This window comes from Chiloscyllium punctatum, chromosome 8, assembly GCF_047496795.1.
Source record: "Chiloscyllium punctatum isolate Juve2018m chromosome 8, sChiPun1.3, whole genome shotgun sequence".
Lineage (NCBI taxonomy): Eukaryota > Metazoa > Chordata > Chondrichthyes > Orectolobiformes > Hemiscylliidae > Chiloscyllium > Chiloscyllium punctatum.
In genome coordinates, this window is record NC_092746.1 from 105,299,515 (window position 1) to 105,321,844 (window position 22,330).

Here is a 22,330-nt window from a genome sequence, read left to right on the forward strand (position 1 = left end):
TGGTATTAGCTGCTGAGATGATGTGGGATGTTAAATCAGAAGAATATTAATAACACCATTATGGGAGCCTTAGCTTTGTGTGAGGATGTGCACTGAACTGGGTCAGTGAACTAATGGAGTCAGGCTCTCCCAGGGAAAATGGTGAAAAACAGAATTGAACAAATGTTTCATTTTGTCCTCATTTTAGGAGCAATCATGCTTTTACCTGGTTTTCAGTGCCTAACCTATTGCAACTTGCAGAGGTTGATGAGAACAAACGTGAAGTGCAGTTCAATGTAGCAGATTGAAGAAATTCCAAAAGGAAAAGTCAGTCCCGTGCCATTGGGCTGTTAAACAGCAGTAACTTTTGTATAGGATTGCCATTTCAGCCACAGGCATTATACATCCACTGACTCCCATCAACACTCTGTCTCTGTCTTTCATCAAACTGAACTCACAGGTCTTTAAAGAATTGATGTTTGTGTTTACTCTTTATCACATTCACAAATGTGTTATATACATCGTGTGAACTAGACGTGTACCATCTCTGGCCCATTGTCTGTGTCACTTCAGAGCCCCAGTGTGATCAGAAATGCAGGTGAGCAGTGCGGTTATTTCTTTATTATTACCAGTTTGTTCTGTTTAAATTTTGTACCCTTGGAGGCTTGGAAGAGACATCTTTCACACTTTTGCCTCAGGTAAGAATTAACCTGGTAATGAAAGAGAGTTACTCCCAGGATGTTGCTTGGTATGGATGGTTTAAGTTCTAAATGAAAGCTGGATAGGCTGACATTTCTTTCACTGGAGCGTGGAAGGTTGAGAGGTGACATCTGTAAAATCATGAGGGGTATAGATAGAGTTAATGGTATGTGTCTTTTCCATAGGATGGTGGATTTCATGACTAGGGGGTACATTTTTAATATGAGAGAAGAAAGATTTTTTAAAAAGCATGAAGGGCAAATCTTTTACACAGAGGGTGATTCGCGTCTGGAATGGACTTCCTGAGGAAGTGGATGTGGGCATAGTTACAACGTTGCATGACAAATACACGAATAGGAAACCTTACCCCTCCAAATATGGGCCACAAGGTGGCAAGTAGGACTAGTTTGGTTTGGGATTATGTTCGTCGTGGAGCGGTTGGACCAAAGGGTCTGTTTCTGTACTATATGACTCTGTGATTCTATGACTGTATAAGAGAGGTTAGTACCAACAATGTGAGACAACAGTTAGAGTGGAGACATATGTTGCACCCTAGGCTTTCAAGTGGGCCAGAAGAGAAAAGATTGTACTTGCCTCCATAAGCAATAACCTTCAGGAGTGCTATTGAACTAACGCACATGATTAAAAAAACAGAGTTCAGAAAAGATTTACAAGGATGTTGCCAGAGCAGAGTTGGAGGGTTTGAGCTATAGGGAGAGGTTAAACAGGCTGGGGCTGGGGCTGGGGCTGTTTTTCCTGGAGTGTTGGAGGCTGAGGGGTGACCTTATAGGTTTGTAAAATCATGACGAGCTTGGATAGGATAAATAGGCGTGGGTGAGTCCAGAACTAGGGGCTATGTTTAGCGTGAGAGGGAGAAGATATAAAAGGGATCTAAGATGCAACGTTGTCATACAAAGAGTTGGGCGTGTGTGGAATCAGCTGCCAGAGGAAGTGGTACAGTTGCAACATTTAAAAGGCATCTGGATGGGTATATGAATAGGAAGGGTTTAGAGGGTTATGCACCCGGTGCTGGCAAATGGGGCTAGATTAGGTTAGGATATCTAGTTGGCATGGACGAGTTGGACTGAAGGGTCTGTTTTTGTGCTGTCCATCTGTATGACCCTATGACTCTACAACATACTTGATTAAAGTGATTGTTTGTTGAGGTAGGTGACACACCTTGCATTAAAATGGCTAATAATATTCATACAGTTATAATAGGCAGCTCAATAATATATCCATATGAAAAACCATAGCCTGATTTAGTGACCTAGAGTTTTAACCCTAAGGCAGTTGGACTGAGCCAGAACATTCCCAATTGACTACAGCTGACTCCGGAAGAATTGTCCTGAATGGCAGGATTTTCATTCTGGGGGAGGAGTGCAGGATGGTGTTGAACCTGTTGCTCCTTGACACTTGGTTACTATAATGATGGTACTTTGGGATATGTCAAGAAACAGCAATTGAATCTGCTATCATAGATGTTATTTTCAACTCTCACAGACACAGGAGATTCTTTTCCTCAGGGCAGAATATTTTAATAGCTTGACGGCTTGACAGTTGTACGCATCTTATTCATCCTTCATGAGTCTTTACAACTTCCCTAAAGAGTTGTAAATCACAGACTGAGAAATATGTCCTTGCCACAATGAAAGTCGTGCCTGTTTGAACTCACCACTGAGTTCACACGGCCATGTTGAGTTCCAGTTTCCCATATGTAGGAGACACATCCTACTTCTCTTGTTCTGCTCGACTTGGGAGCAGGGAGTTCCATATCTGAGGTTCATTTTAGGTAAATTGCTGTCTCTCCACAGTTCTGCTAAAGTTCAGGCCATTAACTCTGTTTTCTGTTCACAGATGTTACTAGACTTGATTTTCCTGTTTCAGATTTCTAACATCCATAGAACAGTATTTTGCTTTCGTAACAATGTACGTTGAGGTTTGTATGTTTTTAGCTTCTAATGCAGGAAATTACAATATAAAAGGAACTACTTAAGAGTCTGTCAGAAGTATAAGCCTTTAGTATTTCTATGAATAGTTACAATATTTATCCATAATTGGGCAAAATGGCATAAGCTGTTTAGAAAGTCAGGCCTGCTCTGCCATTACAACTTAACTCTCTAAACCCATTATATTCCTTTAATGAACAAAAAATCTATTAATCTCAGATTTCAAGTTAACAATTATAGAGTCATCAGGGAGAAAGTGAGGACTGCAGATGCTGGAGATCAGAGCTGAAAATGTGTTGCTGGAAAAGTGCAGCAGGTCAGGCAGCATCCAAGGAGCAGGAGAATCGACATTTCGGGCATGAGCCCTTCTTCAGGAATCCTGAAAAAGATTCCTGAAGAAGGGCTCATGCCCGAAACGTCGATTCTCCTGCTCCTTGGATGCTGCCTGACCTGCTGTGCTTTTCCAGCGATACATTTTCGGCAATTATAAAGTCATATGGCACACGAACAGGCCTTTCAGTCAATTAACCCAGCGTCAATTGGCATTTTTGCAGGAGAATTCCAAATTCCACTAAGCTCTCCAACTTCAGTCCTGAAAGATCTGGATCAAATTTTTAATATGCTTCCAACCCTACACTCGCCAACCAGAGCAAGTAGATTTGTCTGTATTTTCCCTATCTGTTCCCTCTCGTTTCTGGAAAACCTGTATCCAATCATGACATAACCGTACAAGTATTACTACATGGAGGATGTGAATACATTGGAGAAGAGCAGAGCAGAGGTTTATGAGAATGGTTTCACAGATGAAACATTTCAGGTATGAGAGAAAATTGGAAAGGTTGCATTGGAGAGGCTGAAAGGGAGATTTGATGGAAGCTTTCAAAATTATGAGAGTTCTGGACTGAGTGGATAGGGAGAAATTGTTGCCACTTATAAACAGATCAAAAAACCGGAGGCTTAGTTTTAAAGTGCTCTGCAACAGTAATGTGAGAAATAAAAACTGTTTTACAGCAAGTAGTGAAGGAATGGAATGCACTGCCTGGAAATGTAAGTTCATAGAGTCATAGGAGAACGAATGTGGAGGGTTATAGGGAAAGGCAAGAGATTGGCATGAAGTAAAATGCTCAGAGAGCCGATATGGACACGATGGGTTGAATGGCTTCCTTCTGCATGGTAACAATTCTGTAATTAAATGTCAGGGAATACAGCGCTAATTCTCACCTTCTCACCTTCGAATTTAACCCTTGGCGTTCAGGCACCATTGTGGTTACACTGCACTCCCTCTGAAGTGAATATTCTAAGAGGTGTTGAAAGATATGGAGCATTTTGATAGATATCAGTGAGAACAAGATGCTGTTGTTTTTGGATTATTGCACTGTGTGTATTAGATAGAGCATTTGGTATAATTAAAAAGAACAAGTCATGATCTTACAAGGCGTGTATATCTGTTGTCACTGTCAAACATCACAGATGCTTGGGAAGCTCAGTTATGTTACTTATAATAGATTTCTCTTAATATAAGGCCTGCACTCATCAAGACATTGGAAGCTGTAGAAATACGTGGCTGAATTTTGGATTGCAGCTGGAGTGTTCCAATTTCCTCTTTAAGATAATTTTTGCTATTATTCATCCATTGATGGGATGTGAATGTTGCTGGCTAAGTCAGCGTTTAATGCCCATTTGTAATTGCCCTGTGGTGGCGAGTCACCTGCTTGAGCCAGTGCAGCCCTCGGGGTAAAGGGACACCCAGCAAGCTGTCTTGGAAGGGCCCAGGCGCACTGAAGGAATGACAGTATCTTTCCAACTCAGGATGGTGTAGGCTTGGAAGGGAACCTGCAGGAAGTGCACTACTCGGAGGAAGTGATGCACTTGCTGCCCTGTGGGAGGCTTGGTTAATGTGTCTATCAAATGGAAAATGTTCCTGTGAATTTGTTTATAACATGGACTGGAATTTCCCATCATGACTTTCTACAGGTACCGGACACCTGGGTGTTCCTTTGAATAAAATAAATGCAGAGAAATAACTTTCTCCTGACTCTCAGCTCCAACATGCTGAAATACAGAGCTCATTAACAGCTGTTCCCTGCACTGTGACCAGTGGTGCAGTCGAGGTCAGTCTTTTCAGAGGCCATCTTGGTGTAGATTGGGATTAAAACTGGAGGGTCCTGCAGAATACATTTCAGTTCCACACCAGGCACTATGGAGTAGTCAACGAGCCATGCAGATGTGTGAGAGGCTTGGTGGAGGAGGAGAGAGCTACAGCCTTCAAAAATTTGCAACAGTTCTTTGTCTTCCTTATGATTTATCTCGTTCAAATAAAACATTCTAAAACTGATGTTCCTTTTTCATTGACAGGCAAACACAATGATGGATTCAATGAAGGCTTCCCTGAGCAGGTTTGTGGAATGTTCATATATTTTACAAAGTGGTTCCAGAGGGTCAGCTGTGCATTTTCTGGCAGGAGTTATGAGGAACTCCAAGATGGTCACATTTTTAGACAGATTATTAAGAACGAATGATGTGAACTTAAGAATTTAAATACATTGTATAGAACTATCATTTGAACACAAATATTAGCAAAGGAAGTGCTTTATTCCGACATTTACATTTTAATTATTGGGCAGAGATAACCTTTGACCTAGTATTGTCAAATGGAACAGTGAAGATGGAGAGCATTTTGCACATTGTACTTACACAGCTTCTTTGAAAGAGTTAGCTAATTAGGTTCCTTGCTTTTTCTCTTCATATATCCTTCAGATTTTTCCTTTTAAGGTTTGATCCAAATCCGTTTCGAATTTGTAGGCCCTCAGAATTAGTGGGTACTTCATCACCACCAGAATCACAGAATTATTGCAGTGCAGATAGAGGTAATTTGGTCCATCACACCTGCACCAGCTCTGTTATCTTGTGCCAATCTCCTGCCTTTTCCCCATCTCCCTAGACCATGACCATCTAAAACAAAAATCCAATGTCCCCTTGAATGCCTCAGTTGAACTTGACTCCACCACATTTCCAGGCAGTACCCCTTACAACTTGCTGTGTGACAAAGATTTTTCTCACCTCACCCTTGTTTCATGTTCACATCCCTTTAACTCTATGCCTTTGCAGAGCTCCGCATTCCCACTGCCTCTTTAACTGCATGGGAGCCTGCAAACAGGAAAGGTCTTTGGGGGCCTATTTACTTCAGCCCGTTTCAATATTAAAGGCACCGCTCATTTGAATCAGAGGTCATGGTGGATGGCTCCTTTTCAGCATTGTGACCAACCCCAGTAATGCCGAAGAGAGGCGACAAAAGTTGCTCTCACCATTTGGTTCTCTGAAATAAAAAGAGCAAATCTCAAAGCATATGGCAAGTAAACCGATATCTGAAATATTTCTCATGTAGAAGAATTTCATTGAAAGGATTTCAACCCCAAGGTATAAGATATCTTTATCTTGGGGTGGCACGGTGGCTCAGCTGTTAGGACTGTTACCTCATAGAACCAGGGACCCGGGTTTGTTTCCAGCCTCAGGTGAGAGTGTCTATGTGGAGTTTGCACATTCGCTCTGTGTTGGCGTGGGTTTCCTCTGGGTGCTCCGGTTTCCTCCCACAATCCAAAGATGTGCAGGCGAGGTGAGTTGGCCATGTTAAATTGCCCGTAGTGTTAGGTGCATTAGCCAGAGGGAAAATGGGTCTGGGTGGGTTACCCCATACTGTAGGGAATCTAATCTAATCTCTCACCAAGTGCTGATGGATCTGTTGAGGCAGTTCCATATTTTTGTCTTAATTTGCATAGAGTAGCTTAAGGAGCAAAATAAAGTGAAGAGAGTTATGATGAACCTTTATGCGTAGTTCTGACTGGAGGTTATTGTGTCCAGTTCTGGTCACTGCCGATTCAAAAAGATGACCAGGCCTTTACAGAGGATGTGGAAAGTGTTTGCTGGAATAGTTTCAGTGCTGATAGGTTTCAGTTATACAGCAGTACTGGCCACTCCTGGAACTGCACTCGTCCCAAGGCCAGATGCATCATCATTGAGGTGGCCCCTTTGTGAGGGACAAGGTGCCTGATCAGGTACCTCCCTCCAACACCCCAACAAAAACTTGTCCACAAGACACCAAGACCTGCCCATGCTTACCCATGTGATGCTCCCCTGCATACCCCATCCTCCCACCCTCAACTAGTCGAATACCAGCAGTGGTGAGGTGATGGGTTGAAGCCTTCCACTGGCCATGAACTGCCTCAGTTAACCTAGTGTGAGGGGGCTGACCTTGACCTTCCCGACCCCTGAATTCATCGGGAGGGAGAAGCGAGAAAGACAACAGGACCCTTCACCTTGCAACTTCCTGCCCAATGAAACCCTCCTGCCCCTTACCATCCAGCTGTAAAACCAGCTCCTGGAGCTGTGGGCTGGAGCAGGCCTTACCCCAAAGCGTGTGGCACTTTCAACCCCTTTCTATTTCCAGTCTTATCACTACAATTCCATCATGCTTAAAAAATAGGTTATTATTCAGATAATAATGGAATCACCACTATTGCGATATTTTGTGCATGTGCTGCCTTTATTGCTGTACTTGATCACTATTAAGATGAAATCAAGAGATAAAAAAGCTTTCTCTCATGTTAATGGACTACTTTGTTTTTATTGTGTATTTTATGTGGTAGATGAAGTTATTCAGCAACAATATTCAGCTCAAAAATTACTTTGCTGAACCTATGAAGGAATGGATGTAAAGCAAACCTCTTTAATGCTACATTGACCTCTGACCTTCATTCAATTTGTAATGAAGTGGGTGGTTAGAGTTGAACGTGTGTAGTGAGTGATAACATTAAGGATGTTTGACTTCTGGCATAGTCAAGTGGAACTTTAAGTGAACGGCATGTAGATTCAATTAAAAAAAGTGTGGATAATGGAGTTCAAAATTCTTTAACTGGTTAACGTTGACTTGTATTGATCAATATTTGTCACAGAGTCAGCCTTTCAAAACAGCAGCCGAGAGCGATGAAGTCAAGAAGAGTCTCGCTGACATTCTGAACGTTGACTCCTTATACATCAGGCCTCTCAAAAACCAAGTTAAAATGTTTGATTCCTCAAGTAAAGAAAAGGTTGGGATAGAAAATGTGAAAAGCCATACTATCACCAGAGAAGTGACCAACACCAGAAAGTCAGAAGATGGTATCTTTGACTCTGTAGAAGAACCAAATCAAAGGGTTGATGGAAGTCTGATGTACAAGGAACCACAGAAGAAGAACTCTCATATGGGAGATCAGCGCCTGGATGTATCTGCATCTGAAACAAACATGTACGGCTATATTGTGACCCAGCAAAAGTAAGTATTGAGACTATCATCTGCTTAACAAAAATACAAATGATGATCAGTGGGTTGTGATGGCCACATTACCTGGTAGATACAACCTATTTTGTTCTTCTAGATTTGTCTCAGACTCTCTCTTTCTCCCTTGATAGGGGTAAGTTGGACAGGGACATAGTTCTACGGTTGCCACAAATGAGGAATAGGGTTGGGTCATGTATGGTGAGGTAATTCATAGACAAGGGCGGCACGGTGGCTCAGTGATTAGCATTTTTGCCTCACAGCGCCAGGGACCCAGGTTCAATTCCAGCCTCGGGCGATGTCTGTGTGGAGTTTGCACATTCTCCCCGTGTCTGTGTGGGTTTCCTCCGGGTGCTCCGGTTTCCTCCCACAGTCCAAAGATGTGTAGGTTAGGTGAACTGGCCATGCTAAATTGCCCGTAGTGTTAGGTGCATCAGTCAGAGGGAAATGGGTCTCGGTATACTACTCTTCGGAGGGTCGGTGTGGACTTGTTGGGCCGAAGGGCCTATTTCCACACTGTAGGGAATCTAATCTTTTCCAAATGACTATCACATTCCTGGTGATCGGATTTGATGTGAGGGGAGCTGTGCTGATGATGGTTGAACAGCTCTGCTTCCTTTGGGTCCTCCCTCTCTGATGACTAAGCAATGAGCAACACTACTTATATTTTAGTCTGAGAGGTTATTTCAAATGAATGGGACTTCACGAATTGAAGGCAATGGAGTCTTCAAGCAGGGAAGATTTCAGAGAGATGACACTGGAGGATACTCCATGTCCCATGCAGCACAGAGAAGAGAGCACAGCTACATTTCGGGCAAGGCCTGTTCATAACTTTGGGCTATTTTAAAGTGTAGATTGAGACCTACCTTAAACCTTTGCCTTAGAACATAAGACACAGGAGCAGAAGTAAGCCATTCAGCCCATCGAACTTGATTCACCATTCAATGAGAACATGGCTAATTTGCTTATCTTCAACTTCATCTTCCTGCCTTTTCCCCGTAACACTTGATTCCTGTACTGATTAAAAATCTGCCCATCTCAGCGTTTAAGACAACTAATGACCCAGTCTTGACAGCCCTCTGCAGTAAAGAATAACATAGAGTCACTACCCTCAGAGAGAATAAATTCCTCCTCATCTTTGTCTTCAATGTGTGACCCGTTATTCTGAGATTATGCCCTCTGGTCTGAGACCCTCCCAAACGGGGAAACAACCTTTCTGCATCTCACCTGTCAGGCCCCTAAGCCTCTTGCATATTTCAATAAGGCCGTGTCCCATTCTTCCAAATTCCAAGAAGGACAGACCCAACCTTATCAACCTCTCCTTCAATGGTTGGCACTCCCTGAGGGGGGATAATCTCCTTCAAAATTAACCTGAGGAGAGTATCCATAGTTCAGGGGCTCCTTCTCTGGGCTCAGTTTGTGAGCTGGGACTTGTTCCAATCCTGGAGTGGAAATTAAAACTTGTGCTTTTGAGCCTGTCATGATAAAGGACACAGACACTTTCCAGCTTTCTCAGTTGTTAGATAATGACCGGGAGCAGCGACCTTGATTATTTTCTTTCCTGTGTTGCGAATGTGAAGGACATGTGTAAAAACCCTACATTATCCTGAATGAAGTTAGATAAAGCAGCACAGACTGGGGTGGGAGGGGTGCTTGTGTTATTTTTGATGTCCACTGAAAAATGAAGCAGTTGGTGGAGGGATAGATAATGCATATCTAGTCAAAAATCACCCACAGATGTTGCTAGCACTGTTTGGAATTGTTCTTGAAATGTTTCTGTCAACACGTGGATCTGCTGTGTTATTGTAAATGTTTTTAGTTTTGGTCAGCATAAAGTTGAGAGTTATGATGTTTATCATTGTACAGTGTGCTACTTATTTCCTTTGTTACTCGAGTCTTCTTTTGTATTACAGCGTACATTCTAGACCAAACAGGCAGATAGTCACATGATGAATGAATTCCAGTATAAAATTCTTTGCTTTCAGTAACTCCTTGCTCAGTGCAGTGGAGTCAGTGTGGTTGTTGCTTAGTTAGTTATATGTATGTAATTTCATAGTTTGGGTTTTATGCTTACTATTTCAATGCCAAAGATACCTGAGCAGTGTAAGTAGTTAATGTTGTTAATAAACTTCAAGGCCTCACTCTCAACAAGAATCTAGCCTTTATGGTATATATTATGTGAGTCAACCAATAGAAAAACACTCACCACATAAATCACATCATGACAACAGGAAGGGGTAGGAGAAGCTGGTGGCAACTAATGTCACAGCTGATCAGTGCCAGCGAATTGGCAGTAAAAGGTGACGGCAGCAGTAACGGTTAGAGTCATAGAGATGTACAGCATGGAAACAGACCCTTCAGTCCAACTCGTCCATGCTGACTAAATATCCCAACCCAATCTAGTCCCACCTGCCAACACCCGACCCATATCCCTCCAAACCCTTCCTATTCATTTACCCATCCAAATGCCTTTTAAATGTTGCAATTGTACGAGCCTAACAGTGGCCTAACCAATGTCCTGTACAGCCGCAACATGACCTCCCAACTCCTGTACTCAATACTCTGACCAATAAAGGAAAGCATACAAACGCTTTCTTCACTCTCCTATCTAACTGCAACTCCACTTTTTTATATGGGTTTAAAATATGCTAGAAGTTAATGAAAATTATATTAAATAATGTGAAATTTAGTTTCCACTTCTGAGATAACTGGCTTACTTCCAAAGATATCATTTAAGCATAGAGAAGGAATTTAGTGCATCACCAGTAATAAAGCATTATGTCTTCTCAAAGGCATTGATGCCTCTCCACAGTGCCAATGGAAATATTTAATGTTGAGGTAAATTGGCAAGAACATGAGTTGTGTACAAAGTACCATACCAAAACAAACATTGATGTACACGTTTGGAAGTGTTTACCTGTGCCTCACTGAGACCAAGTTCTAACATTTCCAGAGATGATGTTGGATTTTTCTTCAACCAAGTTCCTCTCATTGTCTTTCTTAAGACATTTCAGGGTTTCCAGCAGGCTATGCAAAATAGAGTTGTGCTCATTTTTAATGCTTCAAGCCCTTGGAATACTTGCTTTGTCTTGCCAATAATCTCTTCTTGTGACAGCTTTTCCAGTTTATCTTCCTTTAAATACACCATTGTGGACATGGTGTCATACATCCGTTTGCTTCAAATTTTGCAAAGTCATAATTTTCTTAATAGTCATTACTCATCATGTACCTGAGTTCAGAACTGAACCTGACAATACAAACATGGCTGAAGGCTAGAACTGTACTGAAGCACAGCAACCAGCACAGAGGAACAATTGTCAGTATACTCTCGCTCCTTCTCAAAAAAGATCTTCCATTTGCCAGACTTTAAAAATGTTCCAGGACAGTGCTGATTTCATAAAGCAATCCTAGAATGAAGTACAGCCCTAAGTGCAAGAAAGAAATTGCAGGTAGACACTGTGGTGAAGAAGGTATTTGGTATGCTTGCCTTTGTTCGTCAGTGCATTGAATATAGAAGTTGGGAGGTCATGTTAAGGCTGTGGAGGACATTAGTTTAGCCACTTTGGAATACTGCGTTCAATTCTGGTTTCTCTGCTATTGGAAGGATGTTGTTAAACTTGAAAGGTTCAGAAACAATTTACAAGAATGTTGCCAGGTTTAGAGTGCTTGAGCTATAAGAAGAAGCTGAATAGGCTGAAGCTGTTTTCCCTGCAGCGTTGGACGCTGAGGGAAAATCTTATAAAAGTTTAAAAAATTATGAGGGGTATTGACAGGGCAAATAATTTAAGGTCTTTTCCCCAGTGTGGGCGAGTCCAAAACTAGAGGGCATAGGTTTAAGGTGAGAGGAGAAAGATTTAAAAGGCACCTGAGGGGAAACTTTTTAAGGCAGAGGGTGGTGGATGAGCTGCCAGATGGCGTGGTAGAGGCTGGTACAGTGATAACATTTACAAGGCATTTGGATGGGTATCTGAATAGGAAGGGTTTAGAGGGATATGAGCCAAATGTTGGCAAATGGGACTAGATTAGGTTAGGATGTCTAGTTGGCATGGATGAAGTGGGGGTTTGTTTCAGTGTTCTACCTCTCTATGACTGTAAGAAATGTTCTGTATATTGTTAAGGCCTTACCTGTGCACAATTGTCAGTCAGTTCTGCCATGTTCTTTCCCCAAAATGGCGTAAAAGCAGAAAAGAAGACAAGCATGTCTTCACTTGGATACTGTTTTGTTGCGAATGCCACACAGAAGCACTGCACAACTATTTCTTTAAAAAGACAGAAATGTAAAATGTCAAGAACCCAGTCATTGTGATACACCTTATAAGAGCAAACATACAGGGAACCGCTCAGACCATGAGTCAAGATTAGAGTGGTGCCGAAAAAGCACAGGAGGTCAGGCAGTATCTGAGGAGCAGGAAAATCAACTTTTTGGGCAAAAGTCTCATTCCTGATGGAGGGCTTTTGGCCTAAAAGTCGATTTTCCTGCTCCTTGGATGCTGCCTGACCTGCTGTGCTTTTCCAGCACCACTCTAATCTTTACTCTAATTTCCAGCATCTGCTGTATCCACTTTCGGTACCGTTCAGACCATATCGACCTGACTGTGATATTTGACCCAAGAAATCACATTGTCATCTGATTTATAAGAGACTGAGATTACCTGAAGTATTTTAACTTGGTGCGAGTTTAGAATTTGAACCTGATCTACATCAAGCTTCAACAACATCTTATAATATCATCAGTATTCACACGTTGTGGACTGTGGCTTGATTTTAATTGACCACCTCTTTATCAGGCTCAGGCTTGTTGTGTATTGCATTCAAATGGTTGAAGAGAAACTCAGGAAAGTAAAGAAGATGTGGTTAGGTGATTTCAAGAGCTAGATTTTAAATTGTTCATAAGACGTTAGGTATGGTGCACTTTGAAAGTAGAGCTGTTTGATGGCAAGTCAGTGTTCCAACATATCAAAACATGTGATACTGGAAAAGCACAGCCAGTCAGGCAGCATCCAAGGAGCAGGAGAATTGATGTTTCGAGCATAAGCTCTTCATCAGGAATGTGGGGAGATCCAAGGGGGCTGAGAGATAAATGGGAGGGGGGAGGTGGGGCTGGGAATGTGATAGGTAGATGAAGGTGGGGGCTGGTGGTGCTCGGTCGGAGAGGAGGGTGGAGTGTGTAGGTGGGAAGGAAGATGGACAGGTAGGACAGTTCATGAGGCAGGTGCTGAGTTGAAGGGTTGGGGCTGGGAGAGGGGAAATGAGGAAATCGACATTGATGCCGTGTGGTTGGAGGGTCCCAAGGCAAAAGATGAAGCGTTCTTCCTCCAGGCATTGAGTGGCTAGAATTTGGCGGTGGAGAAGGCCCAGGACTTGCATGTCCTTGGCGGAGTAGGAAGGGGAGTTGAAACGTTTGGCCACAGGGCGGTGGGGTTGTTTAGGAAGTTTTCCAGCACCACACTTTTTCACTGATCTCCAGCATCTGCAGTCCTCACTTTCTCCCAGTTCCAACATATCAATGGCACACTGCAATTTGCAAAGGGAAAAAAGGGAAATTTGTGAGGATGAGTCGGCAAAGTGCCTCCAAGAAACTGGTTGTTAAGCTGCACAAAGTGTTTGTTAATGGGCTGAAGAGGGACAGGCTGGAGATCTTACAAATGACTAAGTTACATTGGGAATTGGTGTAATAAGTTTCCAGTTCAATACTGTGAGGAAAGCATGATAAATACACTGAAAGGAGACAATCATCTGTAAATTATTTTATTTTCAACCATTAAAATGTAAACGCATTTAATGAAACCAGATACAAACTGCTTTTTAGTGTGCAGCAATTTGTCATCCTGAGGGAATGTGCAAACCACTGTTAGAGTGCACAGAACAATACAGCACAGGAACAGGCCCTTTGGCCCACCATGTCTGTGCCAACCACAATGAACTAATCTCATCTGCCTGCGCGTGGTCCATATCCTTGTATTCCCTGCCTGTTCATATGTCTATCTAAATGCATCTGAAACTTTGCCCTGGTAGCTACTACCTTCTGTGTAAAAAGACTTTCCACGCACATCTCCTTTAAACTTTCCCCCCTCTCAACTGAAACCCCCCACATCCCCAAGTATTTGACATTTCCACTGTGGGAAGAAGGCTCTGTCTAGGCACTATATCTATGCCTCTCGTACTTTTATATACTTCTATCAGGTCGCCCTTCAGCCTCTGACGCTCTAGCGAAAGCAATCCAAGTTTGTCCAACCTCTCCTTATAGCTAATGCCCTCCAATCCAGGCAACAGCTTGGTAAACCTCTTTTGCAGCCTCTCTAAATCTTCCCCATCCTTCCTATATTGCGGTGATCAGAACTGCCCACAATACTTTAAATGTGGCTGAACTAAAGGCTTATACAGCTGCAACATTACTGACCAACTTTTATACTTGATGCCATGACTGATGAAAGCAAGCATGCCGCACGCCTTCTTTACCATATAATCCATTGCCGTATCAAGGAACCATGAACTTGGATCGCAAGATCCCTTTGATATCAATGCTCCTGAGGGTCCTGCCACTTACTGTATACTTTCCTCTTACATTTGACCAAAATGCATCTCCTCACATTTGTTCAGCTTAAACTCCATCTGCCACTTCTCCGTCCAACTTTCAGGCTGATTCATATCCTGCTGTATCCTATGACAACTTTCTTCAGTATCCATAGCTCCACCAGACTTTCATGTCAACTGCAAACTGATTAGAGCACCTACATTTTCACCCAAATCCTTTATATAAATTACAGACAACAGAGGTCCCAGCACTGATCTCTGCAGAACACTCATGATCAAAGACCTTCAGTCAGAAAAGAACCTCTTCACATCTACTCTTTCTTGTCTATGATCAAGTTAATTTTGTATCCAATGTACCAACACACCATAGATTCCATTATACTTAATCTTCTGGACCAGCTTACCTTGTGGAACCTTGTCAAGTGCTCTAGTAAAATCCATGTGGACAACATTTACTACCCTACCCTCGTCAGTCATTTTTATTTCTTCCTCAAAAAAGTCAATCAAGTAGAAAAGACAATATTTCATCTGTATAAAACCATGCTGACTATCCCTAATAAGTCCATTCTTGTCAAAATGAGAGTAAATCCTGTCCCTAAGCATCTTCTCCAATAATTTATTTACCACTGACATAAGGTTCACTGGCCTGGAATTTCCTGGATTATTCCTGTTGCCCTTCTTAATAAAGGCTATTTTCCAGTCTCCTAGGACCTCTCCTCTGGCTAAAGAGGATACAATGATCTCTGTCAAGTCCTAACAATCTCCTTGCTTGCCTCCTTCAATATCTTCTGACAGATCCTGTCAGGCCCTGGGGGCTTACCTACCTTAATGTTTTTCAAATCACCCAACTCCTCCTTCTGCTTAATATTGACATGCCCAAGAATATCAACATACTTTTCTCTATACTAACCATTCACCATGTCCTTCTCTTTGGGGATTAGCGATTCAAAGTATTCATTCAGGACATCGCCCACTTCCTCCAGCTCCAAGCATAATTGGGAATAAAAGGCCTTTGTCCTTGAGTGCACCTACCATTTCCCTGGCTACCCTCTTGTTCCTAATACAGAGGAACCTCGTTTATCCGAACGAGATGGGCGGGCACTATAATTGATTATTCGGTTTATCGATTCAAAGCCTTTCCTCTGGGGCTCGGAGTTTTCTGTAAAGTCTGCTCCCTGTTCAGGAGATAAGACAGCATCACAGCGCGCAACCCCCTCCCGCTCCCCCCAAACCCCGTCTAACACCACCCAAGCCCCATCCAACACCATCCCCTGCCCACCACCCAAACCCTGTCCAACACCACACCCCGCCCGCCCCCCAAACCTCATCCAACACCGCCCACTGGCCGCCCCCAACACTGCCCCCCCGCCTGCCCCCTCCCCACCCACCATACCCCCTTCACACACATCCCGTCCGCCCCGCCCCCTCTCCGGGGCAGCCGGACTGTACACCAACAACAAGACAGCTGCTGCTGCAACTGCCTTTGGGGGGGGGGGGTGAGTCTCCAAATAGTGTGCACGTGCGCATGCACACACACACACACGCGCGCGCACAGCCACACACACACAGATACACAAACACAGACACGCACACACACACAGATACAAACACAGACACACACACACAGATACACACACACAGCGACACACACACAAGAATACACAAGCACAGACACACGCACAGATACACGCACACAGCCACACACACAGACACACACACACACACACACACACAGCCGCACACACACACGCACACACACAGACACACACAGACACGCACACACACACACAGATACACACACACACAGACACAGATTCTCACACACAACTTTTTACTGCAACTTTTTGACAAGTTCCACCTTTGCCCCGTACAGGGCAATGTTGAAGAGATTATCTGGGGAAGGGGGATTTAGGGTACATCCCTGTGTAGAACTCCAGGGAAAATGTGGGAAGAGAGAGAGAGAGAGAGAGGTTGGGAGGTTAGTCATTTAAAGATGGTGCCTGGACTCCCCATCAGTCCAGGACTGATCTCAGCAGCACTTTTACTCACTGTAAATCAGTGTTGGACACAGGTCTTTGATGTAATGTTTCGTCAGGACCTCAAGATCTCCTTCGAATAATCCGATTTTGGGATAATTAGTATTCGGATAATCAAGGTTCCTCTGTATGCATATACAATGGCTTGGGATTCTCTTTAATCCTACTTACCAAGGACATTTCATGGTCCCTTTTAACCCTTCTAATTTCTTGTTTAAATTTTTTTCTGATGTTGATTTATTTATTGTTGCTTGCATTTTACTGTGAATAATACAGTAAAATACAGCGAAAAGCTTCAACGGTCACCATAATCCGGCACCATTTTGGATAGTTTGAGAATAAAAGGGGGTAAAAGATAGAACTGGAAGAGAGTCGTGACCCCTGTGCCACCACCCCTCCACTGCCTTGCTGCCGCCTGTGCCTGACCCACCAATGTAGGAGTTGCCACTCTTCATTAGGTACCATCTCTTTGCCACTAGGCCCACCTTGCTGCTGCTGTCGCTGCCAATGCCGTGTTCAGTGCCAAACCCACAATTACCGTGCAGCCAGGAGTTCCAGCTCTGCTCCTGCCTCAGTGGCAGGAATCCCAGCTCTGGGCCTACTCCAGGAGTCCCTGGCTCCACTGCCAGGCCGGGACGCTGCCACCATCACGCCAAGAGTCTCGCTCCGTCTGTCCTCCTCTGCAACGTCACCTGGCCATCTTGAAAAGGCCGCCGTGTCCAATCGCTGGAGGGTCCTAGCCGCCAGCCTGGAATGCCAGGAAGATGTCTCTGCTGCCACTGCCACCACTGCCTCCAGTCACTGTGAGGAGCCTGCTGCCTCTGACCGTCTGGAGGAGCTGCCATTCCCCACACAACCCGCTCTAGCTACGTTGCTGATTTCACCAACCAACCCACTGTATACTGCTCCAAAGAAAAGAAAAGCAAAAGATGCAAGAGAAAGAGCTTTCTTTTTATTTCTCAAAGGCCTTTGTTTGGTTTCAGTTTCCTAAACCTTACATATGCTTCCTTTTTCTTTTTGACTAAAGTTTCAACATCTCTTGTCATCCAAGCTTCCTGAATCTTTCCACCCTTACATTTCATCCTCACAGGGACACGTTGATCCTGAACTCTGATCAACTGGCCTTTAAACAACTTCCATACATCAGATGTGGATTTACATTCAAACCACCTCTAGTCTAATTTCTCCAGTTCCTGTCTAATATCGTTATAGTTAGCCTTCCCTCAGTTTGACACTTTCACCTGAGGACCAGTCTTTATCCTTATCCACAACTATCTTAAAACTTATGGAATTATGATCACTGTTCCCAAGATTCTCCCGCACTGGTCTGGCGAGGCTCATTCCCAAATACAAGAATTATATGGCCCCTTTTCCTAGTTAAAGACAAAACAAACTGCAGATGCTGGAATCCAGGCACAGGCTGGAAGAACACAGCAAGCCAGGCAGCATCAGGAGGTGGAGAAGTCACCATTTTGGGTGTAACCCTTCTTCCTTTTCCTCGTTAGCTATCTACATATCACTTCAAAAAACCTTCCTGGATGCACCTAACAAATTCTGCCCCATATAAATCCCTGGCAATAAGGGCGTTCCAGTCAATATTGTGGAAGTTAAAATCACCTGTTGTTTTTACATCTTTCCACCATCAGCTTACGTATCTGTTCCTCTATCTCCTGCTGGCTATTGGGAGGCCTACAGTATAACCCCCATCACAGTGACTGGACCTTTCTTATTCCTGAGTTCTACCCATAAGGCCTTGCTGGATGAGCCCTCTAAGATGTCCCCTATCAGTGCAGCTGTGACATTCTCCGTAATCAGTAATAAAAACTCCCTTACCCCTTCTACATCCCTCTCTATCACGGCTGAAATGTCTAAACCCCGGAAAGCTGAGATGCCAGTCCTGTCCTTCTCTCAACCAAGTTTCTGTAGTGACTACTACATTGTATTCCATGTACTAGTCCAGCCTCTAAGCTCATCTGCCTTACCTGTTATATTACTGGCAATAAAATAAATACACTTGAGATTGCCAGTCCCGCTGTGTTCATTAACCTGGCCCTGCCTGCTCTTCCTATTAGACTTAATTGACTTAACCTCCATGTTCTCCTCTATCACTCCACATACTGACCTACTGCTGTGGTGCTCACTCCCCTACTCCACTAGTTTAAACCCTCCTAAATGGCACTAGTGAACCTCCCTGCCAGGATATTGATGCTCCTCCAGTTTAGGCGCAACTTGTCCTTATTGTACAGGTCCCACCCGCCCTGGAAGAGGATCTGACTGTACAACCTGAAACCTCTCATGGACCAAATTGGATTTTCAGAAAGGAAGAAACTTGGACCCAAAATAGCTGCAGTTGTCACCTGATCACAGACCATGATGGGCTTTGTGAGACCCATGCACAATAAATGAAGCAGCCTGGACTGGAATCACCATAGTCATCTAAGACATTGAAACCAAGCGACTGAGTCAGTGACATGTATTTCATAGTTTCACGTTATTGAGAGACGAAAACTGTACTGCCAGTAGCCAACTTGAAAAAGCAATAGAATACATACTGAATTTTATTTCAACAACTGCTTTTGATCACCAGCCCAGAGCAGAGAGAAATACATGGGGCAATATCATCAGAACTTGGAAGCCTCGATCTATCTCTCTTGCCCTTTCTGGTTCTCTCACTGTTCCAAAACAAAATGTGCAGTGAAAAAAAAACAACTTGGGAACACATCCAGTCACTGCGAACTCCAGATATCTACAGATTCTGCTGTGAAAATGAGTCAACAATTAATCAACTCTGGCGTCATGTTTAAAATCTGACACCTCAGAGACTCGATAGACTTCAAAACTCCATAACCCTACTTCTCCCTGTCTGCACCAGACACAATCCCTTTTAAACTTATTACCCGTGTTTCTGTGTCTGTTCGATGATTATTAGGTAATAACATTTTCCTTTCATTCATTTAATAAAATCTTGTTAATTGGCTCCTTCTTTTTCTAGCAAACTATTCTAATTGAAATGTGATGGCTGAGAGCTAAAAATACATTAATAAAATATATTGTGACCAACGGAGAGGGGTTTAAAAGGAGGGCAGCTGATTCCCTCCTCCTCTTCAGTTTGTAACAGCCACAGACTATTTTGTTTCATGGGTTGCTACTCTGATATATTTTCCCTTCCTCAATGCAACCTCATCATTTTGATCTACCATCAAACTCAGTAGTTGAAAAATGAAAATATACTTTTTTGCAGATTGCTAACAAAATAATTGCACTTCGTCAATAATGTTTACCCTGGGAATGTTCACAGTTGGCTTCTTCAGATATTTAATGATTCTAAAATGGACGCATTACAGTCTAACTAAATATATTAATATAGCATTTTAAATCACGCAGTGTTCAGATTTGATGTCTTGCAGATAGCTTAATGTTTATAGCCAGTTTTGGCACTTTTGAAAATCTAGGTTTGAGAGGTATTATGTAAGATTGCTTTGTTCTCGTCAGCAAAAGGCTTTTGTATCACTGTTCCTTCCCCATTTTTCTATCAGCTTTGTAACCATGAAGTGACAATGGAACTATTAACCTGTAAACACTCGAAAATTTCAAAGCCTACTTCCCCTGCTGGAGTAGTTTAGCATTAATACAAAAACACCATCTTATATGAACTAATTGGTGCAGACAGGATCATCGTAGATTGAGGCGAGGTATTGTGAGAGAGGGTAAATAGTGTAATGCAACAGAACAAATCACAGCACTAACCTTTAGCAAAATCCTTATTTATGGAAATAACATTTCAAATGAGAACGTCCTACAGATGATGGTAAACCTCAATAATTAGTAAGCCCAGCAAGAAATCTTTTCAGATTTTAATAATAAATAGAGAATGACTGTTGATAAATTGTATCTCTTGTAATGATTCTACTTACACCTAATTGTTTGATTGGTGAAGAATTTGGGTTATTCATCATAGCTTAAGTGCCACCTGATCCCAATTCCCTTGCCATTACCCTTGCAGTGTGATAGGAATATAATGTGTTGCTGTTTGCAGTCTCTTCTGGTCAAAGGTGACAACCCAGTTGGGACCTTTAACTCAGCCGCTATTAATGAACTCTATTACTGATGCTGCATTTTTCCATCTCAACAGCCCCCTGAGTTCTGAGAAGGGCTTGGAATTAATGGAATATTTGTCACATCTTCTGAAGCTGCAAATCAGTATCTTTGATGATATCAGGTAAGTATTCCATCTCTTATATTATTCGGCATGGGGGAGGGTTGGGGGTGCTGGTTGTTTGTACTATTGTTGCTTTTGCTCAGGATGATCAGAATATGGAGATTGTATAAACAAGGCTTAGCCACATAACAAGCAGAAATCAATCAGAAAAATTGTTTGGCTCTTGAAGACTATTTTGATTCATGGGTTACCACTCTGGCATCCTTTCCCTTCCTCAATGCAGCTTCATCATTTTGACATACCATCAAACTCAGTCTGTTTAACTCGGTTTGAAAGAATTCACAGAAATGATGATATCAAACGATAACTTGGCCAATAATCCTTCCAGAACTTATGTATGGCTCCCAATGCTTTTGGTTTTGAAATATGTTCTTTAGTCTGGTTTGCATCCTCAACCAATACCTAGAGTCACAATCATTTACCCTGCAGTTATTTTACCGTTCTTTATACTAACATTCATTATTTTGCATTTCTTTGGCATTTAATACCATTCAGCAATCAATCACCTGCTAAGTTGCTCCAGATTCTAGTGAATAGTTTATTAACGGCTGCATGACACATTGCATGTTCCAGCGCCACTCTTTTCGACACTGATCTCCAGCATCTGCCATCCTCACTTCCTACAAATCTTTATCAGTTGAATTCTGCTTATAGTTCCTTATTTCAGTCATTTATGTATATTGTGACAGCTACCTGTTCAAGCAGTCATTCTGGTGGGACACTGTTTGTGATATCTTCAACTGGGATAACAACCATTTTCACTTCTCTCCTGTTTTCTATTGTTAAACCAGTGTTTGGTCACCACAGCCTCCTTCATGTTGCTGCCTATCTCCAGTAGCTTTCAATCAACGGGCTGTTTGGATGTCTTGTTATGAACCCAGTTGATGGTAATACTGCACAATTCAGAAAGGAGCCTGGTTTGATCAAACAGTTTTTTTTTGTTTAGTTAGACAAGATGGTCATTAGTCATAGAGACTTATTCTCATGAGGCTACACATTTTCCTTAACAATAAAGCAGAGGTTTATTACATAAAAGGAGAAAGAACAAAAACCAAGCTGTCTCAATATGGAAGATGTTAGAAAGATCTTAAAATAGAAGAATGTTGTTTCAATATGTTTCCCAAGGCTATCCATGATGGAGACTTTACAGCTTCATCGCAGTCCTTAAATTTCAATTTATTTATCACAGTTTCTTTGCTATGGATTGTGGAGACAATTTGATTGGTCCTTTCCAAGTCTGTGAACATGAACTATTCACAAATCTGAAAGCTTAAATGTTCTCAATTCTAACAACCTGTAGATTTCTAATCAAACTAATTAGGCCAATGATTTGCAAGCTGGGTGAATTAGCCATGGGGAAATAGAGAGGTGGGTCTCGGTGGGATGCTCTTCAGAGAGTCGGTATGAACCCAATGGATCGAATGGCATCTTACCACACTATAGGGTTTATATGATATGATTCTCCTGGATTGGAAGAATAACAAACAAAGCTGTCTTTCTGATGTGACAGGGTCTCTGACCCACCTTGACCTTTGGGGCTAGAAACTAAACTTGATTTTGAACTCAACCCTGAACTAACTTTAAAAAAAAGCTTTTTAAATCC

General features: G+C 42.6%; 1 protein-coding gene across 2 annotated transcripts in view; it reads left to right on the forward strand.

The window, feature by feature from the left end:
- ptprn2 (protein tyrosine phosphatase receptor type N2) overlaps window positions 1–22,330 on the forward strand; it is a 967,505-nt gene that overhangs the window by 325,155 nt on the left and 620,020 nt on the right. For both annotated transcript variants that reach the window (XM_072576204.1, XM_072576205.1), the window contains exons 8-10: window positions 4,983–5,023; window positions 7,577–7,935; window positions 20,641–20,727. In XM_072576204.1, the coding sequence (XP_072432305.1) occupies window positions 4,983–5,023; window positions 7,577–7,935; window positions 20,641–20,727 (487 nt within the window). The remainder of the gene's footprint in view (window positions 1–4,982; window positions 5,024–7,576; window positions 7,936–20,640; window positions 20,728–22,330) is intronic.